We start from the raw sequence: 26,394 nt of genomic DNA, 5'->3' as shown, positions 1-26,394 counted from the left end.
CCGCCGCCATGGCGCTGAAGATGGTGAAGGGCAGCATCGACCGCATGTTTGACAAGAACCTGCAGGACCTGGTGCGCGGAATCCGCAACCACAAGGAGGACGAGGTGAGCGGACCCGGCCCCCGCCGCGGTGGGGCTGCCGGCTCCCCTTGGCTCCGGCCTGGGCCTCCCACCCGGGGCTGGCTCGTCTCATCCCTCCGTGCTGGCTGTCACCCGTTTCCCGGTCAGGTCCTGCTCCGCCGGGGGGTCGGGGGGTGGGTGGGAGCCCGCCTCTAGCCCGCTCCCCGCAGGGAAGGCTGCGCCAGGCCCAGAAGCAGCCGGGTGTCTTTGGCCACCCTGGAAAGGGGATGTTGTTTTGGGGAAGGTGGAAGCTGGAATCAAAATGAGGAAGATGATGCTGCGGTGTAGGCCAAAAGGGATAGTCTGTGGGAGAACGAGAAGGCATTAGGGGAGCAGTGAGTTGAAAAGGAGGATAAGGGAGGGTCACGCTTGGTACTCGCTTTCCCAGTTAGTGTGATGGTGAGATCCCTGATACAGACATATATATATGTGAAATAGAGGAATTCCTTTCTAGTGCACTACAGTCAAGTACTGTAGTGAACTATATATTCTTCACCGTGAAGCTGATACACAGGAATGCTGGGTTCCGTCATAATTATTGATGTTGTACACCTTCTGACTAAAATGTATTTTCCTTGTTTCAGAGCTTTTGCAGGCAGAAAGCACTTGCATGTGTTGGCCTGTTATTCTCTCTTATATTAGAGGCACGTGATCAGGAAATTAGTATAGGTGAAGTAATTAGTCATCAAGAACATGTTATGTGAGGCTTTCCACACTGAAGTGTCACATGTTAATTGGGAAGTAACGGACACTAAGGATATCATTTATATTCATCTTCAAGTAAGTAGTCATGGCCTTAGAAGCTTTCTTATGAATGGTCTAACAGTTATACTTTGCTGGAATATCAGTGAGTTGCTGTGGAGTCAGTGACAGGCTAAAAATATTTGTAGAGTACAGTGTTTCTTCATAAGAGTACAATATCCAAATGGTATGAGCTATGGAAAGTATCTGGGAAGTTTGTAATCTTGTAACTAGATCAAATATTTAAGTTGGAAAACTAATTTAATGGGAACATAAAATCCAACTTCCAAAACCACATAATTTTTCAAATAGCTTTTAAGCCTGTTGTGCATAGGACAAGGTGACTTGCTAGTGATGATACCTGGGAAACCTGTAATTTTATATTAGTATACATTAAATTTACGGGCATTGATTTGGTGACAGAGGAAGACAGTGCTACTATGAAGTGTGCAGTGCCCTGCAAAATGTGGGAAACTACATGGAGAAGTGGAAACAGCATGTTTATGTGGACACTTAATGTGTTATACTCAAAGCTGGAACAGGTGAACAGTAATTCTGTGGAGCACTTCCCCATAGCGTGCTTAGGCCCAGTTTGTATGTTATGCTGCTTTTAGTAAATATGCTTTATCCTTTTATGCATAGGACAGAAAATGTTTCTTCAACTGTCAAACCTCTGAGGATACCCCTGAAGAAGGTCCAGGCTGGTCCAGGCCTTTGGGGCACCAGTCGTCTTTGAGGAGGACTGAACATACTGTTCTCATTTCTAAAATAATTTTGTGACAAATAGCTCCTTTTCCAGGACTTCATAAAGAGCGCAAGTGCTGTTACACAGTCAGGATTAAAAAGTTCCTGTGCATCATAAGCCACACCAAGTTTGTTCTTAGTCTGTTACAAGAAATATTTAAAATGCATTGGCTTTGATCTCCTTTGGAGTTAGGAAAAAACACTGCTCGCACAATTTTGTAGGGCTCTGTATATTTGAAGGAAGTTGTTACACAGGTATACACACTCTCTAGGATTCAGTGAGGTCAAAGCAAATGTGTTATCTCTTACTGTAAGAAAGAGGCTGATGTCAATTACAATGGTTGGACTGTAGCATGGTAGTATTTTACATTACAGTAGCTCTGTAGTTTGAAATACAAGTTGTGAGATTTTAAAATAGATAACTGTAGGGGTAGTTCCTCTTTATATCCTCATGTGCACAGCAAAAATTAAAACCCAAACTTCAGGTTGTGTTCAGCTGATCAGTAGATGTTGCACTGATGAAATGTGCATCTTCTGTAGCGTAGACTGTTTCAGTATTCTTCAGAGATTTTGCTTTATTACATAGAGTGGCTGCAGACAGCACAGGACTGTTCCTTTTTCTAGCCCACCTGGCTGAAGAGGGCTGTAAAACTTCTGCTGTTAAGATGCTGGGCGTTGATTCAGTGCTTCCCAGGCAATGGTCATGGATGTTTGCTAATTTTCAGGTGATGTTACAAAATCAGAATAGCATATTAGAGGAAGTAGCTGCAAAAATTCTTCCTCCTTTCTCTACAGTGCTTCCATTGTTCATTGTATCTATTAAATGTTGCTCCAGTACTGAATGTAGTTGTTAGCCAACATTTGTGTGTCTCAAGATAAGAGTCTAAGCTTAAGGCACACACTCTGTCCTATTCAGAAGAGCATATTTGTTTAAAACAAACAGCAGTGTGCTTTGGTGGCAAGGATATTAGCTGTTGATCTCAGCTCAACAAGAATTACTCTATGAAAGAAATGTCTCTGGAAAGGAGCTACTGTGGTTGTTAAATAAAAATTACATGGAAAGAAATGAAAGCATGATTATTGCTTTGACTTCTGATTTAGTTAAGCTTTTTGCAGAAGGTTAATTTCTGTTGTGTTTTCGTTCTTGTATTTTGGAATTTAATCATACAGAAATCCTGCCATCATTTCGTCCCCTCATCTTTTTGGGCAGCCTCTCCAGGTAGATGGGAGATAGTAAGATTTATTCCTTTCCAATTCCTCCGCAGTTACCATCACAAGCAAGTGTATCTGATATTTTACTGACCCAACGAGGATGTGTTTGTAGTGCAGGATGCTCCAAATGGTTGTCACCTTGGTTGAGATGTGGGTTTCTCAATACAGCTTTTCAACAGACTTACTGCGTTCTTGCTTAATGGTTATGCGTTCATCCTGTATTGCTGGGACTCTTAAGCGCATACCCCAAGGCTTGTTGTGAGGTAAATGGAGCACCAGAGCTCTTTTCCAATAAATTTTAAGTGTCCTCCTCAGCTCACTGGAGGAACTGAGAGGGTACTGGAGGCTGCCTGGCACTTTAGCTCACATCCTTGCTGCAGGGTGCTTAATTACCTGTCAGAGGCCATTTTCATTTTAGTTTCTCATCTGTATCCAAAGCTGACCCATTTATTTGAGTTTAAAACACTGAAACTGAAGTGATGGCCTTCTGTAAGGTTGAGAGGTAAGAGATAGGAGTTAGTTAACACAGTCACTTTTCTGTGCAGACATACTCTATTTTCCAGTCTTCCGGGGAAAATTGGAGCTGCATCATCCTTCTGCGAAGTAAACGCTAGTGTGGAAGGAATGAGGTAGCATAACAGCATTAGATCTTTTCCTAGTTTGACGTGTTGTGTTTACTTTTCAACACTGTACAGATGCTCTAATCCCTGGGGTGTTTCCCAGTGCCAGTTCAGAGTTTGAGGGAAAGCCAAACCTGCAAGAAAGACTTGATCCTATTCCATTCTCCCTTGACCTTCACTTCTAACATATCATTCTCTCTTTCATTTGGAAAATGAATCTTCTTGGTAGTGAAAGCAGTGAGTCTTTCACCTGTTATTAGGTGGTTTTGTCCCATATGGAGTAACTTCTCCCACTTTGTGCCTACTTTTTATGGATGTGCTATGCAGCAGGCTCAAGGGGCAAGTGGCTTGTACCAAGGGTTGTTAAAAGTAGAACAGATTTTTTCCTAGATATTCCAAACTGAGAAATTATTTCTGTTTAGGGGTGTTCTCCTGAATGTGAAATAAAGGAAGGGCTAACCCTTTTATGCTATCTGGCTCTTGCACAGCATTTTGCATTTGCAGTTAGGAAGTTTATTGGTCCCAACAAGGAAGCTATTGTCAGATGCTATGGCAGGGGGTTCCTTTGTAAAACTGAGATGATAAAATAACAGAAACAGAGATGTTAAATGAGTGGTGCTTTGTCCTGTTCAGACCATAGCCCTCTGTGTTTCAAGTGCCTTTGATTTACTGGAGGGCACTTAAGGAGGGAGAAGGGGTTAAAAAAGTCCTGCACAAAAAGTCTGCGCACTTCTCTCATAACTTGAGAAAATTGCCTCCCTCTTCTTTCAGAGAGTCTGCTGCTTGTGTGCCAGGATTAGCACTTCGCAGTTTTGGTCATCGATACTTTCAGGAAAAAGCCTGTTAAAAAATTTACATTTTCTTGTGTGTTGTGTTTAGTGATAAGTATCTTGTTGCTGGTTTACATTTAAGATGTTGTTTTGTACAGAAGCAAGTTGGAGGAGTGAAAGGAGCAATCAGTGTTTCTGGTTGGAAAAAAAAAATTAATTTCAGTTGATAATATGATGCGAAATGAAAGGCGTGTTGAGCGTTCATGCCGTGAAATATGTATTTCACTGCTTAGAAAGACCAGGCTTACCAAACTGGCAGCATGTTCTCGTTTCTTACTGACTGTTAACCAAAGACAGTGGACTTGTATTGTTAAAAAAACCTGTTCCCCTAAATATAGGGCTGCTGTGGTCGACTGCACACTTCCAGCTACTTCTCTGATGCGTTTTCAGATGAAACCATGGTGTAAGGAGTTTTGAGGCATCTTTTAACATCACAAAGGTCTTTTGGGTGCAGCCTGTCATCAGCAAGGCTGAAGACAATCTAATGCTGGGTTTTCTGATGGCTTGGCCTGTAGCCACTATTGCAGTATTAATGTCAAATGGTAAAGGATATGGGATGGAACATAATAGGGGAATTTTGAGGAATGCTAAAAAGCTCGTTGGTGCCCAAGACTGAACAAACAGCCCAACTGCTAGGCAATGTGCAGTTCATTGATGACAGACAGCTCTTTCAGTCACTGATGCTCGATCAGTTACTGCTTGTCATATGTGTGTTAATATCTTTGAAGGGAGCTCATTATTCCACCCACTTTCAAGTGGATCTAGAGTTGCTATTGTTAATTCTTTGAGCATGTGAATCACTGGAAAAGACAAAGTCGGAAATAGAAACAATACACAAAAGAGGGTTGGATAAGGACCTCACATCGATTGGTAAAAAAGCAGACTAGTAGTGGCCTCCAAGGTAGCAAGGCCCAGTGTAACAGTGTCCCTGCCTTACCTGCTGTGTCACGGAAAACAAAGGGCCTGGAGGAGCTGTGGAACATGAGCCAAGACGTGGGCTTTTTCTTGTGTGATTACAAGCAGAGAGCAGCTGAGGCTTTGCATTAGTGCTGCCTTTCATTAGCTTCTTGCTTTCTCCTGTGTTAAATATTACTTAATTGACTGTGGCATAAGTGGGGCTAATAGCTTTGTTCCCAGTCCAGATCCTTTTGTAGTTCTCTCTTTTGAGGATTTGAAATGCTCCAGACAGATCGCTTTCTCACATGTGTAAGTAAAAATTCTGCCTAGGCAGGTCCAGGGGAGAGGAAGAGCTTCTGATACCTTGTCCTAAGAAATGGAGTGGCCTGTACACTGCACCTTTTGCAAGGCCAGTGGAAGAACAGCCAGAAAAATCAAAGTAGAATAAAGATACTAACTACTTTTCTGTACTGTGGTCATCTTCAGAGAGTTGTTTATTTGATGCTTTTTGATGCAGCTCTCTTGGTCCCAGTGCTAAGTGTAGAAAATGGGGCCTTTTGTGATTTCCTCTAATGTCGTCGGTGTCCACAAAAGTGACTGAAAAACCTCTTCCTCTATGATGTGGGTTAGTGAATATACTTGGTGCACTGAGAGTACCTTTAGGTTTTTCTCTTAGAAGTGTTCTTTGATAGCATGTCCCATTTCTTGTGTGATGTGAAGAGCAGCAAGGGAGGACCTGCATCAAGAAAGACCAAGTCATGAGACCAGTTACAAAAAAGCATTGTGTTCCTTAGGTTATTAAAAAACCCATGATCATTCATGCTGAAAAACAGAAGTGCTTCATAATGTAAGGGGAGTCTACTTAAATCTAGGTGGCAGGAAGTGTAAAGATATTTGGGTAAGGTAAAAGGTGCAGAAAATAACATGGTTAGTGGTAGTGTTAGTAGCTCATAAAGGTAGTTGAGTGCTTTTTTAAAGCAGCAGCATACGTTCAAAATAACTGACAGTACTTACGAGTCCTATTGAATACTGAAGTGTAACTGAGCATGAAAAAACGTTTGGTTCATACCAGCTTACCTCCTCAGTCACTGGCCAGTAGGCTGATCAAACGGAGTTTGTAGACTACGTGGTTGAGTGCTGGCTTTTGTATTAGCTGTTTCCTTTTTACTGTTGTTTATTTTATGACCTAGGTGTTCAAACCTGTTAGCTTTCGCTGAGAGATTTCTATGTTAAAAGGTGTATAAAGGGAAGTAGACATCAATGTGGGTATGTTGAAACTTTCTTCTGGTGGGCTCAATGTTCGTGGCAAATTCAGGCTGGATAAAATATATCACTTCTAGCTATCGCGGTGTGACTAATCTTCAGCCTTGAGGAATGTAAGTTTGTTTAAAGCAAGTGGTATGACTGTACAGCAGGGAGTAGGTGAACAAATTTAATTACACAAATATTTGTACTGAATATAAGAAGTCAGCAATGGCCACAAACCATCTTTTAATTCATTGTCCTTACTTTTCTGTAACTGAGAAGAACTCATAGCTTTGCATAAATCAGAGTTACATCTTTGTAATATTTTCAGTGTTACGTGTTTATATAGTATTGATACCTCATTAAGCATCTCTTTTTGTGATGTTTCCCTCTGAACTATTTCCAGTCAGCTGAGTCTCAGAAACAATAGCTACTTTAGTTCCTTAGAAGGAAGTGATCGTTTCCTATATGTACAACAAAACGTGTGCTTGTAGTGAACCCTACCTTTATCAAAGCCTGAAATTATGCCCAGAAATATGTCTGGAACTAGCAAATTGAAAAATCTGTTGTAAAAGTACTTGCACAGCTTTTTGCATAGTAATGTAAAAATAAAAGTTTGAGTACATCTTTTGTTTGCAGGGATAAGCACTTCTATCTGACGCATTTCTCTGGTCTTTAAAAGTTGTCTGCTCAGGTATGATTTAGCACAGGCCCTTGAGGATTGTTTAATAGTGTGCAATTAAATTAACAAATACTGTGATCAGACTGGAGACATTTATATTAAGGGAGTGATCAGACTAGAGATATATTAAGGGACATCTCTAGAGCCTTGCTGATGATACATGCTTGCTGATCTATGTTGGACTGTTTTGGGTTTTACCACCTAATACCCATTTAATTGCACCATCTCAGACTAGCCCACCTGGCGAAGTGATAGAGGATGGCTTGTGTAGCTGTGCTGCAGCTTCCTGCACAGGTGCTCTTTTGTGTGAAGTACTTCAATTGCCTTTGGGTAAACTGCCAAAAAGGCGCTTTCCATGGGAGACTGCCAGGACACCCTGGTGCTCGGAGAGATGCTGCGGGTGCTGCAGTGCTCAGCATGTCTGGGTGCATGCATTGGCCTGGGTCTTGCTTGGAGTCACTTTGGACAAGCAGCTGCAACGCTACATCTGTTTCTTTTCTGAAATCGAATCCTTCTATATTACATACCTGTTCGGAAGATTGTATGTGTTTACGGCACTGTGGTGCTTTGTTTGGGGTTGTTTAGTATCTGCTCTGAAACTGGTAGGTGTACACTACTTGCTTAGCATCTCTCTGAATTTTTAAAATATGGTTCAAAGGTTTTTATTGGTTTATGAATCAGTTTAGGATAGATAGATGCATCATGCCAAATTTCAGTTGGTATGTATAATTTCAGTAAACATTAAGAAAAGAAAAAAGTGTAAATTGACTTTTCGCATTTCTCCCTCAGTGTCATTTGGCCAAGGAGTCTTGCTGTCTCGCTTTGCTTGTAATAGACAAGGGGGTAGTGGATAATGCATCATGTTTCTAATAAATAATATAGGAGAAGGCTGCTGCAAATGAAGTGGCAAAGGTTGACCGTCATGCCTCCAGTGTTTATCGCTGATGAAAACAGTACATTGCTGTAGGATCTTAAGGCTACCTACAAGACAAGTGAATAAATCCCTGGAAAGCTAGGTAGCAAAGGGAAACTAAGGCATGTTAAAACATGTATAGCAATACTGTTTATCAACAGGTGAGTGAAAGATAAGCTTGGCTTTTTCAAAATGCCTTTCAGGTTGTAACATGTTTTCTGAGCTCCCTATTGCATCTGACTACTCTCTGCACCATTTTGTTTTGGCTGCTGGAAACCCGCTTAAATGAATGCTGTATAATTTCTGAGTTATTGCTTATATTCTGTTACATATTTATCTACTTTGCTTGGTTTATGGTTTTAGTGAAGTTAGTTATGAGATAGATACCGTGTGGGAGCATGTGCCTTGGAATTCTCTTTCAATCCAGCTATGGAGTAGTCTTAATGAAGGATCCTGTTACTTACCTCAAATAGCTTTTTCTGCAGTATTTAAATAATATAATATTTTTAGTTATGTGTGACAAGTTAACATCTAATATGCTTATCTCTAACACTGTGTTCAAGTGAGTGGAAAGGAGCATGTTTTGCTTTTTTATGCTCTTGGCTGTTACTTCAGTTGATTTACTCTGTGCTGTCATGGTACGATGCCTGTGTTCCAGGTACTGTCATCAATTATAGGTGTATAAATTCTGTTTGACTAGTTCAGTGGTGTTTGTTGATGTGAAGTACTGCTTTTGGGGTTTTTGATAGAAGCCTGGCAAGTGATACATATTTCTTTCCAGCTTTCATCCTAAGTTAGGAGGTGGCAGCTGATGTGTGCTGTGCTTGTAACAGGATCTTCTGCTTGAAGCACAAACAAATTTGAAAGTTGCTTCGCCTCCACAAGGTGTCTGTGGTGCAACTGCCTTTTGTGTTATGCATCATGGTCATGTCACATGGCTTGCATTCCACAGGTAGTATTTCTTAAGATTATTTAAAAAAAAAAAAGGAAAAAAGGGTGGGAGAGGCAGTTGTTGCTGCTCTTCTGGAAGTTGGAGCAGTGGGCATCTTACTCTCATGTGAGATTGTCATGTGCTCATGCTCAACGTGATTTCATGGAGTTTGTCTCCAAGTCCTACAAAAACCTGATAAATCCTACAGTGCTTAAAAAAAAAGAAATGTCATATTTTGTGCTTATTTCAGTTACTTATTTTTATGTTCTACTTATTCCGAACTTTTTCTGTTTTAGAATGGTGTAGTTACGCATTTATATCGGATCATATCTTGCTACTTGGGACGTTCACTGTTAATCATCCTTTCCTTAAAACACTGTATTTAATCCTGAAAGTGCAAGAGAAATAGGGACTAATGTTCACTGACATTTTACTGTTTCATCTGGGTGGGAAGCACTTCGCTGTTGCAGTAAGTGACAGGTTTGAATCTCAAATCAGCTGCAGCAGATCCAGTGTATTGAGGCTGGATCCTGACAAGGACTTTGGTGGAAGATTCTGCTGCGTTTGGTTTGCTGGACTGTAACCCTAAGCAGTAAGAATACAAGTTTGCCTTCTCTTGGTTTCAGAAGATTGTATATGGCTGAGGTAAGTACAGCTTCTTTAAGAGTATTGGAAATTAATAGCTTTCATGATTAAATTTAATGTAAAGGTTCTGCAGTGGTATCCATTCTAATTGTTAGTGTCTTCTCATCAGCTGATGAAAGTATAGCATAGAGAGTCACATTTCCTAGGAACATAATTGTTGTTCAGTTAGATTAGTGATTTTTCAACTTCCTTCACTTATTGCTTAAAAAAAATTAGTCTTTTATGAACATCTTTGAAATTGTCAGCAAACCCCAAGTTCTGTCTTGGCCAGAGCTTGGAATGAAGTTTTAGAGGTTTTTTTGAAGTTAATTCAAAAAACATGGCTTGGGAAATGAAAAATCCTATAAACTGACATTTTGGCTTCTTACCATGACCCACTTTTCCCTTCCTCCCTCCCTCTGTTTCAAGGGGATTTCGTCTTTGATTTGTGATACCTTCATTCTTATTTTAGCCACTTGCACTTGTTTAAACGCACATGTTTTCTAGGTGAGGTCTTGGAATTCTTGAGGAATTTGGGCTTATTTTTAAAATTAGCTTGTGTATTTTGTTAATGGATGTAAAATGCTTACTGCATCTGTTTGGAATACATTAAGAAATGGCAGTTACGACTTTGCGCTGTATTCATGGCTTTGTTGAGTAATTACTGCTAACATCTGCATGCTTTACTTGTTCTTTAGCTGCGCTGCTCTGAGTGTGTTTCTATAATCTTCCTCCTTCTGAGGGATATGGGAGAGAAAACAATCACCCAAGTGGTTGCTATAGCATTTCATTAAGGAGGCTTTTCTACCGAGTTGGGAAAGGCTCCTTTCCCACTTGGCAGCCTAGCACAAATAAAAGAGCTCCTCTCAGCTCTTTTCCCTGTATTATCATATGCCCTTCAGCTTTTGACTGCAGAGTTGCAGCTTTGCCTGGATTGCCATCATTCTGAGGGTGTTCTTTAACTTAATGGCTCTGCTTGTTCTCGACTACACCGGGAGTGAAAGGCTGCCTTATAATTGCCTTGCTTGCTCAAAGCAGTCCGGCTGGGAATGTCCAAAGGTCTATAAATATTGTGACTTGGAAGTCCTCCTCGGTTGACTAGCCAAAATGTGTGAGCAATTGAGTAGCATCCCAGGAAGACTTCAAGTTAAGACTGTCACAGAATTAGTAAGGAATTAATAGTTAGGAAATATACTGATATTATAATGAATACTGGGAACATAAGTGAACTCTGAAGTATTTTCCTTTTGCATTCCTTTCTTCATGGGATCTCAAAAGCATTTAAGGAAAAACTGAGCCGGTTATATCCTGGCAAGTATTTGTTTTTAATTACCACCCTAGGAAATTGCTATATTAGAAGGATTTATGCAAAAACTATCAGTGAATCAATGCTCGGAAAGATACCCAGATTTTGTCCTGTTTCAGTATGTAAATTTTTTTTTTTTCCCTGCAAATATGTGGGCCTTGCTGAGTGACTGCCATTTTTAGTTCATGGCATCAAGTGGTTGTTCTCCCTTTTACTGTCTAGTTTGACTCCATTGAACAGCGTGCAGGCTGCAGTGTGGGGCCTCTGAGGGTGTTGGTCAGCATGAAAATGCTTTGGTGCGGCCTCCTGTCCGGTGCTTTGCAGAGATCAGCAATTCCACTAGGCAGAGACCAGGGAAGAGCTTTGCTGAAGATCCACACACGCCTACTTGTTCCTTTGTATGTATGTAGATGTTAAATGTGGTAGCAAATCTGGCTACGGTGTGCTGGTTGGGTTTCAGATTTAAGCGGGAGACTAAGTAGATCAGTTTTCTTCATATTGCTCATTCATGACAGTGCAACTCTGCAGAGATTAACAAAAAGTTAATACCTGCTGATCCTCTAAAGCTTTCTATATATAGGGTCTTTCATTCCTTGTAGTCTTAGGATTTGAAGTACAGCTATTTTGGAAGGACGCCTTTCTGCTCTTCAAAATCCCTTATTTTAATTTCAGATCTGATTCCGAGTTCTGTAATATACTTTTCCAGAAGTTGCTCATTATGTTAGGCTGGCTGGTAGACAGGGGTTTGCCTGCAGACAACTGGGGCCATCGAGTGTGGCTAGTGACTGTATTTGGCTGTGTGGGGCTGTATGTTATTGAACTTTTATGTACTTTCCCCACCCCGGTCACACAGTGGTTTGTGTTCAACTCCCAAGAGGTTGCCAGGAAACTTAAGCTGATGTTTAAATAGTTTGGGGATAGGTGCTGTGGGAAATGACAATAATGCTTTCTGGTTATGGATATAAAGACTGAGAACCTGCGTGTTAGTATTCTGCTCTGAGAACCAGTGCTGACCTTGCTGACCAAGATACAGCAACGAGATACACATGTGAAGGATTCTGTGACACTGTTCCAGTGTGCTCTTATCTGTGCATAAAATATTCAAGGCTAGGTACAATATATTTGTAGATCAATTGCATGTTGTATAAGTCATTCTTTCAGCATCTCCGATCAAGTATTTATTTTCTATTATCAGAATTTTTTTTTAGTTTATACTCAAGAGTTTAAACTTCCTGTGGGAGTTTTCTGGACCTGAATCACTCTCAGGCAAAGGGTTTAAAATTCCAAATCTTCTGCGTCCAGGGAGAAGTCACCTGGATTCTACGTTGTTAAGCGTTTGGGGGCAATGCCATCTCCAGTTTTGGCAGATGTGATCCACTTCCCCATATCAAGGAGGACAGATGGGTATCTTTGTAGAGGAAAGGGTTGTTTGGCATTTAGCATGCCCTCCCTTAACATGAAAATTCCCATTGCAAAGATAGTCTTTCTATCCCAAATACAGGCATTTAGGAGTATCTTAAATTTCTTCAAGTAAACTCATTTGCCCACTTTCATCCATCAGACCTTTTGAGTTACATCATGCTGGAGAGCAGGGCTGCTGTTTGAGGGACCTCCATAGGCTGCAGGCATGGGTCAGACAGGAGCTCAATGAAGGTCAACAAAGACTTTTAGTAAAAGTCTCAAAATAACAAATGTGTTTCCACGTGAGCTTACCAGTGCCATGGAGGAGCTGACTTTTATCCTTCTGTAAGTGCAGGGTTTGAGAGAAAAGCCAGATAAATTATTCTGCTTCTATAGAAGCTGTTAAACCAGTGAAGCTGCTGCTTCTCTGAAGTATGTGTATTCACCATGTCTCCTGATGGTGGATTCTAATTCTGCTATTGCTAGACTCTGAATGATAGCAGTGTAAATTGTTACATGACTGCTGCTTGGAGTATGAAGTCCCTGCATTAAAATTCAGTTGCTACCTTTCCTCACCTGGATCATTGCAGTGTCTCTTTGCACTACAGACCTTGTACAACTTCTTTTTATTGTCGCCTGCTATTTATTAAAAATAACTTTCTCTGCTTCTAGCAGCAAACTTTCATGACTTGAAGTATGAATATCGCTCTAGGACATTTGTAAAAGACAGGAGAATGGTTGGGATAATACACAAAATTTAGTATAAAGGAGAGAAATGTTAATTAAAGGCAGGACAGTAGACTTCTATGTTGAAAGTATCTTTTTGGTGGAAGGTAATGGTATTCAGGCAGGATTTTACTTTGAAACTAGGTAATCTGTTTCTGACCTGGTTCCTCTGGCCGTTCACTTATTTATATGGAATGTGAAATGCCCTGGTGCATGTGTGGCTTTTAAAAGAGAGATTATTTCTCTGCATTTAAATTTTCATGATTTCTGTAGCAGATAGATACCTTCAGTACTCAAATCATAATTAATTGTGAACTGAAAAAATCACTGAGCTAACCCTACTTGTAAAATCTGTACAGATATTTTTAAATTATGCATTTGCCACATCCCTCCCACAAGCACAGATGTGATTGTGTTTGGAAAGAAATTAAGGACCAATATTTAACTGTAAACATTGTGACATTTGGTGTTCTGAATTACTGAGAAGTTCATACAAATAACTGTTGGTTATCAAAATGTGTAAATGGTAAAATCGCTCATCTGAGTCGTGAACCAGGGAGGGGGTGTCCTTGCCATGGCTGGGGGGGAATGGCAAGGGTTACAACCAGAAGTACCTGTATCCTGTATAAGACTTGTGCTCTGTCCCTTCAGGCATGAGGACTGTTGTGGGTGCACATCTGCAGTGCCATCTGTATACAGTGTGCCCAGAAGAAGAGTAACTCATCAGTCACCTTAAATTTGTGGGCTATTAATAGTGTTTGACGTAGTGTTTTCTAGACATGTAATGAATGGGTGATCTCTTGATTTCCTGTTGAGGTAAGTGACTAATGTATGTTCTAGGAACACTGGAACTCAGGTTTTGTTCGGACCACTAGGTACATGATCTCCATTGACCAACTTTTTTTCACTGGTCTTTGAAACTAGAGCTCTGGACTGAACAGTGTAATTGCAAGGGAGAGGGCAGAAAAGGGAAACCACTGAAGAAACACCTCGATGTACTTTCGGTTTTGTAATAGAATTGTGATGTTTCTTGTTAATGAGTAGTTTCATCAGAATTAAGTGCTTACCTAAATTGCGTGTGTCTGTGAGATTTGGTGCTTGCAAATGATGACTTCTGCTGCTTCTCCCCACTAACATGCTGGAAATTGACAAAACTGGTAAATGAGTACAAATTCTTGTTTGTTTTCCTCAGGCAAAATACATCTCCCAGTGCATTGATGAGATCAAGCAGGAGCTAAAGCAGGATAACATTGCAGTGAAAGCAAATGCAGTCTGCAAACTTACATATGTGAGTGCCTTGCTGGGATACGATGTAATCGCATCTTTATTTTTTTCTTTCTTGCTGACTAGGAGCTAGTCTTTGGTCTGAATGCCTGCTTTTCTTAGACTTCAGTTTCTTAGACTGTTGTTAAGTGCAAGGCTGCAGGTGAAAATGTTCCCACATGTGTCTGACATCAGAGGCTGGATATTCCTGTTCTGTTCATTGTGCTGGCACTAATATTGGTACAATTTTATTGAGAAAGGTCAGGAAGCTAATCTGATTTCAAACTAATCCAATTTTTAAAAGTTGTTTTCAACTGGATTGTTTCTTAGCACAGTTGCATGAGCACTTGAAACTGGTGTTTGTTTCTCTTTGTGCAGTCCTTTGTCAAGAAGAAGAGGAGGGAAATGCTGTTAAAGAATTATTTTTGTGGTCTTGTTCTGGTTTTTATTTTAAAAAAAAAAAAGCAGGAAAAAACCCCCTTCACAGGGATGCTTATATAACTGCATATGTATTACCTGGAATTAATGTAAACTATTTAAAACTTGCTTCTGATGGAACCGTGAGACTTCTTTCACTTACTGTGAGTGGCATAGAATGTAACATTACTCATAAACTTGAGATGTCTTATAGTATTTTTATTGGACTCTTGTTACGTCTTCAAATTTGTGAGGTATCTTGACCTATTTTCTTGAGTCTCTTATTTCAGAAGTTAATGTTGTCTTGGCTTCTCTGCTCACAGTTACAGATGCTGGGCTACGACATCAGTTGGGCTGCTTTCAATATTATTGAAGTCATGAGTGCATCAAAGTTTACATTCAAAGTGAGTTCTCTGTGTAACTGCAACTGTACTAGCCAAGCTGTTTCATTACTGTATCTAATGAATGCATTGGTACATCATCTTTTGGTTTGCTTTCTTCAATACAGAAAGGAAGTAGATTGTATTGTTTTCTAGTATATGGATAATACTTGGCCTGCTAGTATAGGCTTTTTCTACCAGATAGCTGTCAGATACCTTTTTTTGAAAAAACAGGGTATTTTATGTGAAGACCACCTAGGATTTGTAGTAGCAGGCGTATTTTATTTTGTAATAGCTTTATAATTTTTCTTCAAAGGTTTTGTTCATGGTCTGTGTTGCAGACCTTTTTCACCAAACAGGGTAGAATGTTATTCTGTAGGGAATAGTTTCCAAATTGGGCTTTAGTACCTGAAAGTCAGGAGTCCACACAGACAAAATAAATGTAATATTCTCCATTTCTCCTACTGACAATCCTACCTTATTTCTACATCTTCATGGTCATTGAACCTGTATGCTCTAACAAAGTAGAGAAGGTGAAGCTAGTTTTATTGTCCTTAAGGTAAATTTATTATCACTAGAGATGTTACTTGTCTGAGATTATTCTTTCCTAATACAAACCCCCTTTTCTAGAGAACCCTGTCACGCCTCTTCTGTTATGCAAACCTCCTGCCTAATTGTTCATCTTTTCAATATTGCTTATGAGGCTATCAGTTGTCGTTCATCTAAATGTTGCCTAAACTTTTAAAAATTTTTTTTGTTCTCCTTGCCTTTTTACAGAGAATTGGTTACCTAGCTGCCTCTCAGTGCTTTCATGAAGGAACTGATGTAATTATGTTGACTACTAATCAGATCCGAAAGGTAAACCTTTGTACTTATTTTTTCTTGCACTATCTTCCTACTTGTATTTTCAAACCTGTACACAGTATTTCTCTTTTAGGAATACAAAGGTGTTTTAAGTAGAATTCTATTTACTTGGTTTACAGTCTACGCTCATTCCACAAGCTGAAGGATTAGTGAAATACTTAGAAGCTGTCCATAGGCTTCCCTCATGCTGTCTCATACCAGCTCTCCGTGTTTATTCATCACAGTGAATGGTGACAACAATAACCTTTGTTAATATCGCTAGCCTCTTAGGCAGCCCTTATAAGAATGTAATGGGTAAGAAAAATGTCGCCACTCCTGAGGTGAAGTGACCAGTCACCTGGCTCCACAAAGTTTCTGTTTGTGAAGGCCTGTTTTCTTCTGGTAATAACAGGCTTTTGACTTGTTTGGTATAATTGTGTGTAAAAATGATGAAGAGTGTATGTAAAGTTGTCTTCTGTATTAGTGTACCGAAGTGTGCTGTATTCATTTTCATGGGGCTTTATCACTTGGATTTTTTCAGAGTTATTGGGTTGCAGGGTTATTTTCCTATTCTTCAGCTTACGGATATATTTTTAAAGCTCTTAAGTTCAATTTTTTTAAAGTATCACTGCTTTAAAACTTGACTGATCCAGTACAAGATGTGCCTACATTTTTACCATCTGAGTAGCTAAAATGTCTTTTACTTGCTTAAAAAAGATCAGTGGGATGTTATCCAGTATCTTTCCTAAAGACCTAGTGCTTTTCCCTTTATCTTTTAAACTGTTCTGCTCTGACAAGTGCGTATTTTTAATGATGTCCATCCATTTTCTTTATTATGGAGATCTTAGTATACTGACTTCCAGTCACTTACTAAGCTATTATTTTCTTTTTGTGCCTGAGTTTTTACTTAAAGGCATAAATAAAGATGCTTTTTCATGTTTCATTGATCTAGCAACTTTGTATTTTAAGGGTTTATCATCAAAATACATTAAAACTGGAATGAATTGCAAAGTTTTGTTGCTCCTTAAGAAGTACATTTCATTATTCTTAAAGTAGAATCTAATTTCCTAACACCTGCAAAAGGTTTTAAAATGAGATGCAAGTGGCACAGAACCCTGAAGGCCTGGCTATGTTTAGCTCTCCTAAAGCAGCCTCCCTGTACACGTGAATCTGGACAGTTAATTCTGGTAGTTCATGTGGGAATGCTCTGTGCAGTTCACTTCGTATTTTTGTTTCCAAATAACTGCAGTTAAGGAGTGATCCTGTGATGCTCCGTATTCAGTGAGGTTTGGTTTTATAATCTATACTTGAAAATACTCAGATATGGATATTAATATTGTTAAGAGTCTGAAGCTCAGAAATACTTGAAAGACTATGTAGGATACTGACTACAAATAAGTCCAAAGAAACGTGACCAATAAAATGTATTCTACACCCTAGCTTGTGTTACATCTTTATGGACCAAAAGTTATGGTGCTGCCAGCAGCTTGGAAGGAAAGTAATCTCGTTTCTCTATTAGAGAGATTAAGCTAGGACACTTAGCTTAAGTGTTGCCTAACAGCACTTGACAAGAGTGCCTGTTCCCAGTGAAGTTGATGACAGTTGGGCTTTGACTTAGCAGTGTTAGCATTTAATACCAGTTTTTAAGGATTTTTAAACATATTTGCGATCATGTCATGAGTTTTGGAAAATTTTTTGCCGTTCCTAAAATACCCCCAAGGTACGATATTCTAATTGGTTTTATGTTGCAGCCATCCATCTATTGTTTAATTATGATTCCTCATGCCCAGTATTAAACCCCAGGTTAGCTGTACTTTAGCAGGTGTTGGAGGACGTTCCTGTTAATAGTTGATATAAATACTCCATGAAGTAGAAGCTCTGCTTCATGTGTGTTGAGTGAATAAAACTGGTCTGAGAAAATTGTTTCTCAACATCCTGTGTGATCTTAAATTTTTGAGCCTGTTTTTCCTTTTTTAGGATCTGAGTAGCCCTAACCAATATGATACTGGAGTTGCACTGACTGGCTTGTCCTGTTTTGTTACTCCAGATCTTGCCAGGGACTTGGCAAATGACATCATGACACTGGTGAGTTGATAAGATTGAAATAACTTTTTCCTGTAATTAAAGAATGTTAAATTGTTCAAATCTGGTAAATATCTGTTAAATTTAGAACTGTTACATGTGAAAACTGACACTTTGTTCTTGTGGGGTTTTTGGGGAGCTTCTAGAGACCTTGGTTAGCTCAAGGGGATTACCTTGAATATTTCTGTTAGTTTTGGTGATAAATGACAGTATTTTGCTCTCCTCTCAAAGCTGAGTTTTTAAGAAGTAGTTGAGTCTCCCAGAAAGAAATTTTGAGACAGTAGTGTGGATATAAGGACCTTGAGAATAAACTCTGGAAACACAAATTTGCTAAGAGCCTGATTGCAATTGTTTCATTAACAGATGTCTCATACTAAGCCTTATATCAGGAAGAAGGCAGTGTTAATCATGTACAAAGTTTTTTTGAAATACCCAGAGTCCCTCCGTCCCGCATTTCCTCGCCTTAAAGAGAAACTTGAAGATCCAGATCCTGGTGAGTGGATTTTAGTGAAGTACTTCTGCTCCAAAACATCTAGGTATACATGCATTTAGAGCTTGTGGAGAGAAGATTTAATGAAAAAATGCTGTAATCATCTTTTGGGTACTGATTCGCCTGTTTAATAGGTAGATGAGCATATGAGAGTTTTGACAGATGTTGCCATATTAAAAATACATTCTTTAAAATGTCCAATTCTTACTTCAAACCCAAAGCTATTGAAACTATATCAATGGATTAAACCTTAATGGGACAAAGCTACTTAATGCTTCCTGGTTTGTTGCTTGCTTAACTTGGCTACTGAACATGTTTCAGTTGATTTCAGGGTTTGGGGTTTTGTTGTTGTTTCCTGTGCTCTCTTACAAAGCTGCAGCTATTGGCTTCCAATGGATGTACTTAAAATAATTTCACATTGCTTAGTATTTTTTTTCTTTTCTATTTTTTAAATTTAAACTTTGAGTCTCGACTGCTGTTTGGACCCTTCGGTACTGTGGCAGTACAATTCAGCTGCAGCACAGGAAATTTGCAATTGCTCTTTATCATATTCACACTTCTACTCAGTCTTCCTGGAAGGTGCTGGTCTTCCCTCACTGCACCAAAATGCCATACACTTGTTTCAAGAATTCTGCGTGCAGTACAGTTTGGTGATCTCCAGTTGATTTGCATGTCTGTTTAGAGGGAGAAATTTAATTGCATGTACTGGACTAATTTGGTGTGGGCATGTAAGATGCATCTTCCAGGGACAATGTTTTTAAGGAAAGCAAAATACACACCCCCCTCACCTGCAAACAAAGGAAGAAAATGCCTATAACACTTTATGGAGAAACGGACTGCTCTCTACTAGAATACCCAGACTATCTAGATTAAAAGATTCCAAACTGGTAACGATCAAGGTAGAGGCTGAATAATTAGAAGGGAATGAACTTTGTCCAGTCAAATTGTTTAAGGATTCATTATTTTTGTATTTAAACATGTCTAAAAAATACATTTTAAAGAAGCAAGAGTGGAAACTTTATGGTAGGTAGGATTATTGATTATTATGTTGTCTGTGTCCCACAAACAAGCTATCCACAGTAAAGGGGGAAGGAGGCTAGCAGTGTTCTGTTCTTTCTAATACTGGACCCAAAGCAGATACCCAGCTTGCTGATATATTAGAAAAATAGCCAAAATTAAATAAAATAATTTCTCAGTTTGTTTTTGCATTCTTGTATTTAGTTCACTACCTCATGGTTGGTAATGAGGCTGAACCATTCCTCTTGGACACACAAGTCTGAATCTTCAGCTGTTTTTGTTCTGGGGGTTCTGCACCAGAAACTTCAATTACAATTAAGGTGTTGATGAGATTTCTGCTTTTCCCACTTCTTTTTCCCAGGTGTGCAGTCTGCTGCAGTAAATGTTATTTGTGAGCTGGCTCGACGCAATCCCAAAAACTACCTTTCCCTTGCTCCACTCTTTTTCAAGTTGATGACGTCGTCAACCAATAATTGGGTTCTCATTAAAATTATAAAACTGGCAAGTATTCTGGATCTATGTTTACAGCATTTGGGTTCTCATTAGATTACCTTGAGTGCAAAAATAGATTTCTTGCTTGGAAGTATAGTTACCATTGAATTCAAATAAAAAGAAACCAGGAATATCTTCTAGTGTTTGTGAACATAATCAAAGAGAAAAATATTTTAATATAGTTTGGTTTAAATATAATGATCTACAATTTAAATCATGTTTTTATAGTGTTTAAAAGCAGCTATTAAATCACTTTCTTGTCTGCACTTCTTTTTTAATAGTTTGGTGCTCTTACTCCATTAGAACCTAGGCTGGGAAAGAAACTGATTGAGCCTCTGACCAACCTCATCCATAGGTATGTATAACAAATGTTACTTTGTCCATTCAGGGTTGGTGAAGTGGCTCTTAGGTCAGTAGCTAGGTCTGTGGGTGCATTTCTGAACTTTTTCTTGAGTCTCAATATATTTGCTTCAAGTATCAAGAGATAATTACATCAGGACTATTTCTCAAAAACCTGAGTGAGATAAAATACCTTGAAGGAGAGTCTTTAGCTGTCTGAATGTCAACATGAATTTCTCCAAAGCATGCATGAAAGTTGGAGCAATTTGCTTTCCTTTCACTTCATTTTAAGATAGAGATGTCTATGGAGAATACATAAAAACTGTAGCTTAAAAGAGTCTCAGCTGTGTATTTGCCTCTTCTGTTAACCTACACACACTTGGTTCTTGATTTTTTTGGAAGTGCCTTACCCACCAAAGCAGCATGACAAGGAGTATATTAAATTTCTTTCTCATGCCTTTGTCAGGCCAGACGTGTTTTGGAAGAGGTTCCTTTCATATATGTCCTAAATATAGATTAGATAGATTTGAAGATTTTTCCTTGTCCCATGTTAAAGCTGGTTTGTTGTGTTGTTTTGGATCTAATTCAGAACTGAAATCAGAAAGTAGATGTCTTGGAGGGAATACATGTATTTTCCCAGTTAGAAAAAGAAAGTGTGATCTGATGCACGAGTTGTTAAATTAAAAGGTCTGTTTCTGTTCATGTGGCAGAGCAAGAAGATAGATGGGAATGAGCACATTTTAAACAGATACCTGTGTAGCTATGAGAGCAGCTTTAGCCAAACAATTTCTGTTTGTCCTCCTAGTATACCTTTAAGGCTGGTTCAGAGCAGACCAGCCAGCAGCCTTGCATGCAAATACCCAAAGAGGGTTTTTGCAGCAGTGACAAATAGATACAAATTCACTAGAAACAGTACTTCGCCAGAAAAAGCAGGAAGATGGATAGTATGTCTTCAATCCTGCCGCTACCTCCTCTCCCCAACTCCCACATTAGTCATTTTGTTATTTGTGAGGACTTAATCCTGTTCGGTTTAATCTCCGATCAGTCATTTTGGTGCTCATATCACGCATAAGGCAAACCACCCTGCCATCCACCACGAAGTGCATAGGGAGCAAAAATGATTGTCTTGGTTCTGAGAGTACTAGAGTCACGTATATGGTGTGCTGAGTGACCTTCACGGTATTGCTTCTGACTGCTGCCTCCAGAGTTGTTTGCTCATTACCTTTGCAGACCTTGCTTCTGGAGTCTGTTCCTTTGTTATTTGTGAGGTTTGCTGTGTTTCCCTCTTGTGTAGATCAGGATTTGTAAGTACCTTTGAAATCCTCAGAATTGCACTGTATGTATGTTCAACTGGCAAAAGTTGTCTTGAATTTAAGATTTGGGAGAAATCAGACTTGAAAATGGGTTGCTCGCTTAGTGATGAGCAAGTGGGTACCTGCACGCTGGAAGAGTCTGCTGTCTGTGCATGACTCATTCTCTTTGGAGAGAGAGACTTGAGGTTCTCCATCTGCCTGCCTTATCGTGAATTTTTGACCTTGGGCAGAGGTTTTAATTTGACCCTTGGACAAGATTGCTTCAGTGCTCTGTAACTGGAACTGAGGGTTTGAGTAACTGCTTCCTTCCTTATTCCTTGTGTTACAGTGCTGTTACTTGCTGCTTCTCCAAGGAGATTTTGTTGTTGTTATTGTTAAACATTCAGTAGCCCTTCTTCCCCCCAACAGTTTTTAAGTGAGAATCATTTCATCTAGTTTGAAGGTATATGGAACAGAATACTGGCAATTTCTTGTGTAATTAAAGGTGTTAACTAGCTCCAAGATATTGCTGACAACTCTTCAAAATGTGCCGGTTTTATTCCGTATTTAAAATACTTGATTTCTGTTTCAGCACCTCAGCCATGTCTCTCTTATATGAATGTGTGAACACAGTAATAGCAGGTGAGAACTGAAATTTGTAACCTAGAAAAATACATGATGAACTTTGTCATCAATTAACACCATCTGTAAACCTGTTTTTTAAGCTAATGTATTTTATAACTGAAATAAGTCACCTGGCAAACTTTGATTTGTGTTATTGTGTAACTGTAACTTAAATCCTTTGTTGTCAGTTGATAAGGTTAAATTACTACAGCTATGTTGTATTTGCTAAAGGCTGAAATTAAGTATGAACAATTAGTGATTATACGCAAGCTCCTAAATGTTGCTAGAACCATGAAATATACCAGCTGCAATAGAATTTTAAAAAGACTGATGCCTCATGGAAACTTTGACAAAGTTTTCTTATGTGATGAAGGAGCGGACATATTTTTTAATTCTACAATTTCACAGCTTAAAAACTCAGTCTAATTCCTTAAAGGAGGTATTTGGAATCATTGATTTATAGTTTCACTTTCTGGGGAAGGGATGTGAACTGCGTAACAGGCATGGAGAGAGAAACAAAGCCAAAAATGGGTAACACAGTATTCCAGCTCAGACTTGGTGCTTTTGCAATCGTGTGGAAGTAGAGGGTTATTGACATCCACAGTTTGGCCATAAGTCTGTCTCTTGTGGGTATTTTGGATAATGGTGCAGGAACTTGCTGTACTGGGGCAGTTCAAAGAGGAAGCGGTGGTCTGTCACTCACATTGTATTCGTTTGTTCCTTCAGGGAAATGTGAAATGACATTATGATGGGGGAAAAAATAACATGGATGTTAATTCCGTTGAGGATGAGAGTGTGCTTCACTAAGATACAGTAGGATAATTCTATGGGTCAAAGGGAAAATCACACACACAGGACACCTCAGGGACTGTAATGTAAAAGTCAAATTCAGAAAGAGATGTGAAGCTGTGTGCCTGCGTTAGAGCAGTACTTTGCACCTGCCAGTTCTTTGCGTGACCCAAAATGATCGCATCCAACACGCCTTCTCTGAAATGTAGCTCTGCAGGATTATGGAGAGCAAAATGCCACTATACTTACTGGTCACTAAAGTCAACGTGTGTGACTTGCTCAGTAAGATTTGGTGTTGGCATGGATGTGCTATATGACAGCAGCAGTTAACAAGGTAACACCACCTCTTCTGCTGTGGGGTTGCATGCTGTCAGATCTGTACAAATGTCCAATAGAATCAACAATGGGACCTAATTTGTGCCTCGAGGCTCTTGCTGGCTTGATTAAAGCTTCAGTGTAATTACATTAAACTCTAGGATCTGTTGCTGTGTCTCGTTACATTAGGGAAGTACACACTTAAAAATTCAGCTATACAGTAGCTGATGACATATTTACAGTCTTGACGGCTACGTGAGATCAGTAAACCTTAATGAGAGCAAAGCATAATGAAAAGCAGCTTTGACCTGGCTGTTCCAGCAGTTCCTACCTTTACACTTTTTTTTTTCCTGCCTTGCTATTATTGCTCTTAATGTATATGAAACTATAGTTTGTGTCACAACCCCCTCTCCTCTCCCAAGGCCCCCCAAAAGTCCAAGCAAACAGACAAACAAAATAAACTGGCATCTTCCCTTGTGAGCTGAGCTAGCTGTTGACCTTTAGGTGTTGTGTTGTTGCATTCATTCAGAACACAGAAATACTAACTGAAATTTGTGCTTGTGTAATTGCAGTTTTGATTTCTCTGTCCTCTGGGATGCCTAATCACAGCGCTAGCATCCAGGTACAACACTGGGTTTTGGTGGGGGTTATTTGATCTGCTCCACTGTGTAATACTAAGTGCCATGGAGAAACTGGATTGTGTTCCTCTGCCAAAAGTTAAAGCAATAGCTCCCTGAAGCACAGCCACTCAGGTGGAATCCTACGGACTGAAGCATTTCCTATATAAATTCTCTTATTTCCTTTGCTCTAAAATGCAGACTCTTCTCATTTAGAGTTTTCCTAACTCTCTTATTCAGCTGCTATCAATACAATCATACAGAGGTTCTTTTTGTTCTGAAATCTGTTAATGCAACAAGACCTTCTTACGTAGAGACCCTGGGTCTTGGTGATAATGCTTCCTTGTGTATTGAGTAAACTTCATGAAGAGTTAAGTTAATTAAGACTTTTAGGGCTTGCAATAAGCATGACGTGTCTTTTTTCCAGCTTTGTGTTCAGAAGTTAAGAATATTGATAGAAGATTCTGACCAGAACTGTAAGTATGTTGCTTGTCTTCATGGAAGCTTTTAGCAACCAACCACTGGGGAGAAATTGCAGCAGTCTTAGAGCAATGAGCTGTTTTTCCAAACAGCTTGTTCAGTATTGTAGTGCCTGGTACGTTGTAAACAATTGCTGGGATTTTTAATGCAGAAATAATTTTTGATAGCAAGCACTTCTTTATAATGATCTTTTTTAAAACAAATGAGATTAATTATTACTGCTCTTTGTGATCTTGTATCTAAACCAGTTCTTTTTCATGCTCTGGGTTTTCCCTTTTTATAAACTTGCTGCTTGGAAAGTAGTGAGGGATGTTCAACAGTGTAAGCATAATAGTAAAATGCAAGAATGCTTACTTATTTTAGTAACTACAAAGAATACTGAGAAATCCTTTTTTGTGCAAACCTTTTTCCTGCCATCTGAATTTTTCCCATTGAGAATGGGGCTCCTACTTAATACACCAATCTTCAGTGCTTTTAAACCTGCATTCATCCGAGGATGCCTGTTCTCAAAACCCATAGTTTCTATATATTAAATACATGTTTTTGAACCAATGATAAAATTTGAGGTGCAAGAAGACTGTGATGAAGATTATATATGTAAGTCTGTGCCTATATATGGGATTACAAAATTAAAGGCTGTAATCTGTGATGCACTGTTTCTCAAAAATGCTTTTCCTTGTCACAGATATTTATTCAAGTGTATTAAAGTTGCTTTCAGTAGAAGCACTTGGTATTAAGATTTCATGTTCAACACAAAACAGTGTTTCTATATTTGCAAAGAAGTTTCATTTTGTTTTTCACAGTGAAATACCTGGGACTGTTAGCTATGTCCAAAATCCTGAAAACGCATCCTAAATCAGTTCAATCTCACAAGGATCTCATTCTCCAGTGTTTGGATGACAAAGATGAGTCTATCCGACTCAGAGCTTTAGATCTCCTGTATGGCATGGTATGTTTCTACATGTATTTCCTTTCCTCTCCAGACCCTGTGACCCTTTAGGAGGCTGATGTTTAAGAAAAACATGCAACTTTCTCTTCTCTCCCCAGTAGTCTTGTGATAATAACTCCCATATCTTTTCTGGCACTTGGACAAATAAAACATCTGGCACAGCATGAAAGGGCTTTAAAAACTTTGATTCAGACTGGAAAGAGTTTCTGAGTTCAGGTGCTGTGGAAGTTACCCAGAAGGCTGTTTTTCTAATGCCTAAGCCTTAGCTGCTCCTTCTGTCCTTTGTCTAGGTATGAAGTGGACCGCAGGCATACTGGGATAGGTCTGTGCTGTTCTAGGTTGCAGCCCATGTTGTAGCACACCGTGCTCAGGTTGACCTAAGTTATGCAGTCTGGGAAACAGTCTGGAGCACTCTAAAACCACAGGAGAATGCAGCTTTAAGCTGCTTTACTGTCGAATTTGTCTGTCGCTGTAAACTTTGTTACGCCTTTTAATGACATGTACAGAATCTCATTCTGTTTGTTCTCCTGTGTGCCGCCAGTCCTGTGCGTGCATTCTGCAGCTGTGCAGGGCAGTTTATAAAATGTGCATAGGCTACAGGAGCAATCTTGTAGTGACAACATTTGATCTCCGAAAGGACTGTGGTTATGATTTATATAGTAAAGTGCCTTTCTCTCAAGAGTCTGTGCTGCCCCTTCCCACATGCACAAAGGGATTGTGATAGATATGTCTCATAGCTTCCTATTTTAGAGGAGAAAGTGAAAAGTAAGAAGGGGCACCTTTTGTCTGGTACTCCTCGTGAGGTGAGAATAACTTCAATAACCTTTGATCAGGACAGTGGTTTTAATGTTGTTGCAAAGAGAATTGGAGTTCGTTCTTAGTTCCTGTAGGTTAAATTCTGCTTGTTATGTCTTTAGTCAAAAGATAACCTAGGAAAAAGTGTATGATTTTGCTCAACCCTGCCTCTGAGGAAGAGTGCTATATAATGAATGATTGTAGAAATACTATTACGTA

The 26,394-nt window shown here is 39.4% G+C and overlaps 1 protein-coding gene across 1 annotated transcript in view; it reads left to right on the top strand.

Moving 5' to 3' along the window:
* The first annotated feature begins 6 nt into the window (after nucleotides 1-6).
* AP3D1 (adaptor-related protein complex 3, delta 1 subunit) overlaps nucleotides 7-26,394 on the top strand; it is a 43,963-nt gene continuing 17,575 nt past the window's right edge. The window contains exons 1-12 of the mRNA XM_010566615.1: nucleotides 7-104; nucleotides 14,184-14,279; nucleotides 14,995-15,075; nucleotides 15,829-15,909; nucleotides 17,872-17,979; nucleotides 18,340-18,469; nucleotides 19,845-19,984; nucleotides 20,257-20,330; nucleotides 22,199-22,248; nucleotides 23,907-23,956; nucleotides 24,379-24,427; nucleotides 25,235-25,380. Coding sequence (XP_010564917.1) covers nucleotides 9-104; nucleotides 14,184-14,279; nucleotides 14,995-15,075; nucleotides 15,829-15,909; nucleotides 17,872-17,979; nucleotides 18,340-18,469; nucleotides 19,845-19,984; nucleotides 20,257-20,330; nucleotides 22,199-22,248; nucleotides 23,907-23,956; nucleotides 24,379-24,427; nucleotides 25,235-25,380 — 1,101 coding nt within the window. The 5' untranslated portion in view covers nucleotides 7-8. The remainder of the gene's footprint in view (nucleotides 105-14,183; nucleotides 14,280-14,994; nucleotides 15,076-15,828; nucleotides 15,910-17,871; nucleotides 17,980-18,339; nucleotides 18,470-19,844; nucleotides 19,985-20,256; nucleotides 20,331-22,198; nucleotides 22,249-23,906; nucleotides 23,957-24,378; nucleotides 24,428-25,234; nucleotides 25,381-26,394) is intronic.

This window comes from Haliaeetus leucocephalus, unplaced genomic scaffold (genome assembly GCF_000737465.1).
Source record: "Haliaeetus leucocephalus isolate CR32 unplaced genomic scaffold, Haliaeetus_leucocephalus-4.0 Scaffold215, whole genome shotgun sequence".
Classification (NCBI taxonomy): Eukaryota; Metazoa; Chordata; class Aves; order Accipitriformes; family Accipitridae; genus Haliaeetus; species Haliaeetus leucocephalus.
This window is presented reverse-complemented; position numbering and strand designations above follow the sequence as displayed.